Consider the following 8530-nt stretch of genomic DNA (forward strand, 5'->3'; position numbering starts at 1 on the left):
CCAGCCACGCCAGGGTCCAGCCACGCCAGGGTCCAGCCACGCCAGGGTCCAGCCACGCCAGGGTCCAGCCACGCCAGGGTCCAGGTGTCCAGGTGCTGGCTGCTTGTTACTCATGTCCCTGATTCCCGATCTGTGGGAGCAGCGAGACCGAGGACTGCACACCGGGGGCTGGGACAGTGGTTACAGTGATGGCTGAGAATGAAGTGACTCTGCAGGAAACGCGGCAACCTGCTTCCAGAGGGGACAGCGAGCCCCCCTCCCCACCCGAGGTCTGCAACTGCCTCTCCAGCTCATTGGCCAGGCCCAAATCCTCAAAATCTTTAAAAGGAATTCTGACCCCAGAGGGAGGGGAGCAAGAAGGAAGTGGGAGGAGAGAGGGCTGCCCCCCACCTCTCCCGCTGCCCCTCCCCCTCCGGCCCGCCCTATCACCTTTGTCCCTCTGCTCCCGTGCCAGGCAGCTGAGGCAGCGTGGGGGATGGGGACTTTGCCCACAGCTTGTCTTCACACGCTTGTCTTTGTTTTGAAATTATACAATCACATGTCTTAGTATCCCCTCCCCCATCCTGCACCTTGTCCCACCTGGGGCCCAGGCCAGGCCTGTGTCTACCATACCAACCTGGGCACTTTCTTTGCTGCAACTCTGGGCAAGGGTCCCTCCTTTTCACCACCACCCCACGTCGACGACCAGGCCACATTTCTGCCTGTCTCGTGGGACATGGCTCCAGCTTGGTCCCTGGGCTAAGACACCCTTCTCAAGATGGTAGACTTGGAAGGTTCTCTGGACCTTGCTGACCCTTGGTGGGGCTAGCTAGACTGTTCACATGGAAAAGACACCACACGCTCCAGGCCTAAAGCGCACGGGGAGAAACCAGGCCCAGCAGTGGCTGTGCTGGACGGGACCCCACTTGATCTGTATTCTGAGATCAGGGCCAGCCATTTAATGTCTAGCATTTGCTTGTGGGAGGGAGGGGGAGCGTATGTGTCTGTGTGTGTGTACAGTTCTTAGGAAGGAAACCTGATTTGCACCTGACTGCTGATGCAGTGGTTGAAACTGCCTAGCCACATGGTGGAAGGTGGCCTGGCCATCTCCTGTGACACGGGAGCCACTGAGGGCCACTCTGGAGGGTCTTGAGTCAGAAGGAACTGCAGGGTACTATCTTCCCAGGTACAGGGCTTCGTGGCACATGCTGTGTCCCAGGTGGACACTGCCAGGTGCATGGCAGAAGGGGCCGGGCCCTGGACTCACCCCTGGCAGTGCAGGCCTTACTCTGGCCACCGTGAGGGTCTGTGTCTATCCACTTCCATCTGTCTGCCACTGTCCCCCACCCTCCACAGTTCAAAGATAACCTCTGAGTTTGCACAACCACCAGGTATCGCCGCTGAGTTGAGCGCTACTAGAGAGCTCTCATCCAGCTGGGGGACAGGAAGCCCCCGGGGGACATGGCACCAGGGCAGCCTGCAGGCTGGTGAGGTGTCTTATAACAGGGTATGAAGGGACAGTCAAGAAAGGTTTCTCATTGTCTTTAATGGTATTCCCCGCACAAAGCCATGTGGACAGCACTCTTGGGAGCCATGGACTCTCCCCAGTGGGGTCACAGGGCAAGGCACCTCAACAAGCTGGACTCAGGAGGTGGCATGTGGTCGAATGACCACCCAGGTGAGGCTCTCCACGCAGAAAGGCCCCAGATCCCCCAGCATAAGCTCACATGTGGGACCCACTCCCCAGGAACTGGGAGGGAGGACATGGCCTGAGAAGAGCCAATCCCTTACCACAGGGACACCTGCCGCAGCTGAGATTCCGGCAGACCGTCCTTACAGCCTCCTTGGGCTGGCGGAGGGCATGCCTGGCGCAGGGACTCTTCCCCAGGCCCTCTCGCTCCTCAGAACTGGGAGAGGCCCCGGTTCTTTCCATGAGAAAGTGCAGGTGCACACCCAGGCAGCACACTTCCACTCTGGCCCCCAATTTCCCAGGGAAGCTGCTAGAAGCTTGCAGAGCCATGGACCCAGAGTGAATGCTCTGTGAAAGAGCAAACCAGAGGCCTGAGAAGAGGCAGAAGCTGGGGGGAGGAATGAATGGACCACCCAGGGCCGTGGACCAACAGGACCTGGGGGACAGGTGGGAGGAGCTTCACACACTGGGGGCTGGACAGTGAAGGTGCACTGGAAGGGGGCAGGTGGTTGGGGTCCAACCTCCAGCAGTGGAGGGAGGGCCCACAGGCTCTCTGGTGGGGGGGCCCCGCACTGTGGAGGTGGGTGGTCCCAGGCGGGTGTAGGGCAGTATGTGCGGCCTCTTTGGCTGGAAGGGGCCCGAGGTTGGTCAGGCCGGCACTTTGATGCCGAAATGTTTGCGAAGCTGCTCCAGGAAGACAAAGGTGAGCACAGTGTGGGGCACCAGGCGGATGCCAGCAGGGAAGAGGCCCTGGGGAGAGATGGGGTGAGTGGGGGGCCCTGTTCACTGTCGGGGAAGAGGCCCTGGGGAGAGATGGGGTGAGTGGGGGGCCCTGCTCACTGTGCTCAAAGCTGGCAGCGCCCCTACTCCCAGCCTTGTAGAAGGCTTGCTGCCCCCACCCTTTGCCCCGTGGCCCTGCCCACCTTGTAGAAAGCCAGAGGCCCCAGCTTGGCAGTCTCCATGGCGCAGTGCAGCACGCCCTGCAGAGTGGACAGTGATCATGTGATCAGGACTGGGCCACCCCAGGAGGGTGAGGGCTGTGGGGGAGGTGCAGGAAGGGGGCCTGGAGGGAGCAGGAAGGTTACCCCTAGTCACCCACCAAATCAAAGCTCTATGGGAGGTGGGATTGTGTGGCTCAGGACCACAGGTAGGGCCTGGAGGGAGGCCGGTCACAGAGCCCGGGGGTCAGAGAGCCTGGGGGTCAGAGAGCCCTCACTGCTGACTGCTAACCCTACCCTGAGAATCCCAGACTGTGAACTCACTGCCCTGTTAATTTGTAAGAGAAATCCAATTTAAAAACAAGGCAAAGGCCAGGAAGGCTGCTACTTCCCCAGGGGAAAGGGGACCGGGTGCAAAGATGCCTGGGAGCGTCCACTCACCTGGTCCTCATCCATTCACCTTGTTCTCACCTGGCCATTCCTGGTCCTCAACCACTCACCTGGTACTCGCCCTTGGCATTCATCAGGCGGGTCTTGAGCACATCCAGGGGTTGGCACAAGAAGGTGGCACACCCACCCTGCGGGGGGAGGAGTTACTCACCAATGACCTGATGATGTCACCAGGTGTAGCCCCAGCCTGAGGACATGTGACCCGAAGAGCCCTGTCCAAACCACATGGGTGGTCCCAAATCCCTGTCTTCCAGGGCCCATGCCAGGTCAGGCCCAGAACTGGACACTCACCGCTATGAAACTGGCCACAAAATGGGTGAGGATGTTGTCAGCGAGGTAGCCCGTACCGAGGACCAGCTGCTTGGCCTGATCGTAGCAAGACAGCTGGGCGGACAGGAGGGACAGTCAGGCCTGGAGCTGAGGGGACCCTGCCCAGCACTGACCCTCCTCCCATCACCTGCACAGACCACCTGGTAGAAACTGGCCCCAGAGTAGGGGGCCTGCCCAAGGGCAGACTGACCAGAAGCCTGGCCTTCCCCAGGGCACAAAGCACCTGTATGTGACTCCCCAGGAGCCTTAACAAGGCACAGCGCTCCCCCCGCCCTGGCTGAGGAGGGTCATGGAAGGGTGGGAGCGGTGGGTCACTCCCCGCATCCGTGAATGGGGGCCCTACCTGACCCACAGTGACAAGCGCCCCGCGGCTGGAGGCCATGGTTCCACCCGAGAAGAGCTTCCTGAGACCCTCTAAGGAGAAGGCAGAAGTGAGGCTTGGGGTCTCCAGCCTCCTCGAGCCTCCAACCATAGGACCACTTCCCCTGCGTGAACCACACACCTCCTGCCCTGCCCCCGGTGTCCCCCCCAAAACAGGTCCTCTTACCTTCACGGGCCACACGGTACAGGCCATCCAGGGCGTGGGCGTAGCTGGGGACAGAATGGTGATGAGGGCTCGCCCCCCACAACCCACCAACCTCTGACAGTCCTAGCTCTGGTCCTGTCCTGCCTGCTCCCAGGTGGACAGAGGGGAGGAGGTCTGCTGGCCCTGTCTACCCAACAAGGCCCCCCCATGAGGGTCCTGGAGGGGACCAGGCCCCCCTTCCTCCAGTGACTAAAGGGTACAACCTCACTGCTAAGAGCTGTGTGATCCCCACTGTGTGGGTCCCAGGCAGAGTCCCAGCCACCGTGTGGCCCCAGGCTGCCTGCTGGACACGGGGTCCAGGATGCTGACCACACCCAGGGGGGCACGGTACTCACTTGCGTCGCTGGTTCAGAGGCAGTTTCATGTCATTCTGCATTCTGGAAAAGATCCCAGGACCAGGGGGGTGAGTGCAGACCACAGACAGCCTACTAGGATCCCCAGGCACAAGGCACCAGGTGCCCCGACCACTAGCTGGCCTCAGAGTGACCCCCAGGGTGCCAGGGTCCGAAGTCTGCAGGGTGGGTGTTCAGACAGTTTCCAAGGAGACCAAACAGTGGACACGTCCACCCTGCTGAGGGGCAGGAGACCCTGATCCTGGGCACTGACCTGACATTGACCATATCCGCGGGGGTTCCCACAAAGCCGCCCGTGAAACCTGTGTTGGCACAAGCCACAAGTTCAATGTGATGCCACCTGAGGCCAGCCTGGGACACTGCCTGGCACCCCTTGAGCCTCCCACAGCCTGCGGACGTCCCTGCACCCCAGGACTCCTGCTGGCCGCTCACCTCCAATGGCTCCCAGCAGCACCTTCTTGTAGAAAGGCAGTGGCCCTTTGCTGCCCTTGCTCAGACGGTCACGCATGGTCTCGTAGATGGCGAAGCGTGTCAGGGAGTAGGTCATCTGTGGGGTGCCAGGTCAGGACAGTGGAGGACCTCTGCCCTCCGCCCTCCACACCCAGAACCAGTGCCCCTGGTATGTTTCTCATCATCATGCTTTCAAACAGGACATTGCACAAGGTGGGAGGGAGCTGCAGCACCGCACCCCAAGCCCCACACCAAAGGCCTGTACCTCAAGTTATTGCCCTGAGCTTGAATCTCTTCCTCAAATCCTCACCTGAACCCTCCACCCTGAACCTGAACCTGGCTGACGGCCCCCCATTCCCCCCGAGCATCACCCAACCCCAAGCCCTGAGCAGAGCACATGCGCAGCAGAGCCGATCACTGCCCTCTGCCTGGAACATCCAGCGGGGCGCCCTGCTCAGAGCCCCCAGCTGAATGAGCCCCCTGCGGAGCTGAGCTCAGCCCTGCCTGGAGCGAGCCCTGGCCCCAGCGCGCACCTGTCTACAGAGGGAGGCGCTCAGGCCGTTGTAGAGGGCAAGGAAGCCGTCAGTGCGTACCACCCGCAGCGCCATGCCTGTCATGCGCAGCTTCACCTCCTGCTGCGTCTGCAGGTGCACCTGCGTGCAAGGGGGAGCTGCTCAGGGTGTCGCCATTTCCGACCACTCCTCACCCCTGCCTCTGATGCCCATGGCCAGCTGGCACAGAGACCAGGGGAGCTGTCTTCTGCAATCTACTGTGTATAAACCTCACAAAGACCAGATGCATTTAGAGATGGGGAACTGAGGTTCCTAGAGCCTGGCCTGGGAGTGGGACTCCTCTGTCCTCAGGTGTGACCATGGTGACAAGTGGCATCTGGGGGGGATAGAGGCAGATTCCCTCTGAAACCTTCCAACCCCAGGGAGGGCTGCCCCTGTCATCAACAGAGAAGACTGAGTCAGAAGTGACACTGTGTGATCCCCAAAGGATGACCCTAGGCCCCTTCCTGACGGCCACCCTTTCTCGAGAGGGGGAACGAGTTGAGGGACAGAGCCAAGGGGACTGGGGTGGACCCGGGTTGTCTGTTGGGGGCACAGCCCGCTGGGCAGTGGAGTGTTAGCCGCTATGCTCCAGCCCTGTGCAAGCAGGTCGCACTGGACTGTCGCCATTTCCAGTCACCCAGGCAAGGAAAAGCCATGAGGCCAGAGGTCAGCAGGCGCCAGCCAGCCAAGCTCTCAGCTCCTGGCCCCCACCCTGGCCCGGAGGAAGGTGGACATAACCCACAGGAATGGGCACAGTATCAGTGAGCTCACTGGGGTCTCCGCCATCACCCCACTTCTTCCCTGGGGGCAATGGAGATGTCCTGTTCTAGACCCCAGATTAACTACCAGTGGTCCACGTGGTCACTGTGTAGGCCCACTGAGGCAATGGGCAGCACAGGACCATGGCTTCCTGATTTGGACTTGGCAGGATGCAGTGGGCACTGGCCTGCAGGTAGATCATGCAAGTACCACCCAGCAACAAGTCAGGACCTGGCAGAACAGACAGGGGTCTTGGACAATTTGTCCCGGAGAGGCCCTGCTGCCCTGACCAGGGCACCTGCAGCTGGCCCTGACCCCCTCTGAAACAGCAGCAGGGCAGGGGCTGGGGCCTGGCAGTGACGCCTGGTGGGGCCTTGGACAATGGACAGGAGTCCAGGTCACAGTCTGTGAGCATGACGTCCGCAGCGTGCCCCACCACCATGGCAGAGGTTCCTGGGCCTGGGGGTGGACTCGAGGCACCCAGGAAGTGAGAAAAGTCCTCCAGACAGGCTCCTCTCTCCCACAGCGGAGCTGTCCCTCCTCCTTGACCCTCTGCTATTAAGAGATAGGTCTCAGGTGCAGGGAGGGCCGCCAGCGTGGCTCCGGCTCATGTCTGCAATGCCTTGCCTCCCCAGGCAGCTGGCGGCAATAAACACCGTGCGGACTGGAGCCCACAGTAAAGGAGCTGCTGCTGGTTGTTTTAGTAAAACCTTTCCCCTCGTGGAAACATGATTCAGCCTCGGACTTGTGAGGCCCTGGTGGGTCAGAGAGGTGCCCCACAGTCTCTGACTCACTAGAATTTGACCATCAGGGTACATTCCGCAGACTTGAACTTCTGACCTTTCAAACCATTCAGCCTTCCTGAGGATAAAGGCCCTGAGGCAGGGCTGGGCCTGGGTCAGTTCCAGGTCAGGCAGTGTTCACAGGAAGTGCCCTGGGGCTGGTGGCCCGCTGGGGGTGAGCAGGGGACAGAGGTCGGCTGCCCCTCTACTGCCCAGGATGAAAGGGCAGGGACTCCCTGCAGACTGCGGGGTTTCTAAGGCCAGGCTTCTCTGTTCTTTGTGGGCAGGAAGCGCCTCCCTGGCCTGGGAGACAGTGGGCTTCTGTCTTATTTGTCACATCAGCGGTTCTTCTTAACACGAAAAAATGTCAATTCCACTCTTAAGAAATCCCTGTTCTCCTGGCCCAGCCGGTCCAGTGCTAATGTCCCTGCCAGGGCCACCACCGCCCACTTCAGCCTTCTCTCCTCTCCGTCCACTTCCCCACTGGGTACAGGTGCCCACACCTGTCAGCGTCCAATCCAGAGAAAGAGCTCGCAGATCCTAGAGCTGCCGAGCGTCACAGGTACTGGGCACACCTGGGGCTGGGCAAGCTGGGGAAGGGGACTGTCCCTTCCAGCTCGTGGACCCAGGTGCCTGCTGCAGGGGTAACTCGGCCCTGGGCCTGGCCTCTCTGCACCCCGAACTTCTCCCCGCCCCTTCCCTGCGGTGGCCTGATGTATGTCTAGGCGGCGGCTGAGCGGAAGGTCTCATGTCCCCGGGCGCGGGGCCGGGAGGCCGGTCAGTGGAGGGCAGCGTGGGCGTCCCCGACCGCACTTTAATCGCCGGGTGCGGCCCTCCCGGGCGGGCAGGGCTGCGGCCGCAGGAGGCGCCCCGGTTCCCGCTGCCCGGAGCCCGGGCGCAGGGCCGCAGGCAGGGAGCCTCACCTTGAGCAGGTCCAGCGGGTGCGTGCAGCAGGCGGCCCCGCAGGAAGCCAGCCCCCCGAAGTACCAGCGCGACACGCGCGCCTCGGCGGCCATCCCCACGCGGCGGGCGCCGGCCTGGCGCCGGGGGCTCGGTGCGCGCGGGGCTCGGTGCGCGCGGGGCTGGGTATGCGCGGCGCCGGCTGCTCTGCACCCCGGTGCGCGGCTCCCAGCTCTGCGCCCGCCGCTCGCTCCACGCCGCGTTCAAAGCGCAGCCAATGCGCCCGCGCGGCCCGGGAGGCGGGGCGGCCAGAGGCTCCGCCCCGGAGCTGGACGGGCCCTGCTCCTTAAGGCGGCCGCGGTCAGGAGCCGAGCTAGGTGGGCCCCGCCTGTCCACCGGGACCCCAAGGACTGCAGTGGGCTCCCCGGGAACCTGCAGTCCCTTTCCTCAGCCGGCGCAGGTCTGGAGCCATGTCCACGCCTGGGGCACCTCGCCAGTCTCGCCCTCCGATCGGCCTGAACTTGCACCCAGAACTGTCCGCACCTCCGCGCAGGACCTGGCCGGTGGCACACGCAGTCCAGCCCAGCCCAGAACCGGGACACGCGGCCTGGAGACGGGTGTCCACGCGTCTGCCGTTGCAGCTGGCCCTTGCCAGAGGCTGTTTGTGTGCGACTCGCTGCAGACAATGAAAGGAGGCTCGAACCGGGAGGCAGTGTGGAGGCTACATCCCCCTGCAACCAGCCAGGGGCCATCCCTTGT

At 62.3% G+C, this 8530-nt stretch overlaps 1 protein-coding gene across 1 annotated transcript; it reads right to left on the reverse strand.

The window, feature by feature from the left end:
* Positions 1 to 2317: 2317 nt before the first annotated feature.
* On the reverse strand, positions 2318 to 7887 carry SLC25A10 (solute carrier family 25 (mitochondrial carrier; dicarboxylate transporter), member 10). The gene is made up of 11 exons (XM_006886146.1): positions 7795 to 7887; positions 5310 to 5429; positions 4759 to 4873; positions 4580 to 4628; positions 4309 to 4350; positions 3935 to 3978; positions 3731 to 3801; positions 3349 to 3441; positions 3108 to 3185; positions 2593 to 2649; positions 2318 to 2419 (listed from the first exon to the last, which is right to left on the reverse strand). Exons 1-11 carry the CDS (start codon positions 7885 to 7887, stop codon positions 2318 to 2320), a joined length of 864 nt encoding a protein of 287 aa, XP_006886208.1.
* Positions 7888 to 8530: the final 643 nt, after the last annotated feature.

Source organism: Elephantulus edwardii, unplaced genomic scaffold (assembly GCF_000299155.1).
Source record: "Elephantulus edwardii isolate Elephantulus edwardi_28Jun2011 unplaced genomic scaffold, EleEdw1.0 scaffold00048, whole genome shotgun sequence".
In the NCBI taxonomy this organism is placed as follows: domain Eukaryota; kingdom Metazoa; phylum Chordata; class Mammalia; order Macroscelidea; family Macroscelididae; genus Elephantulus; species Elephantulus edwardii.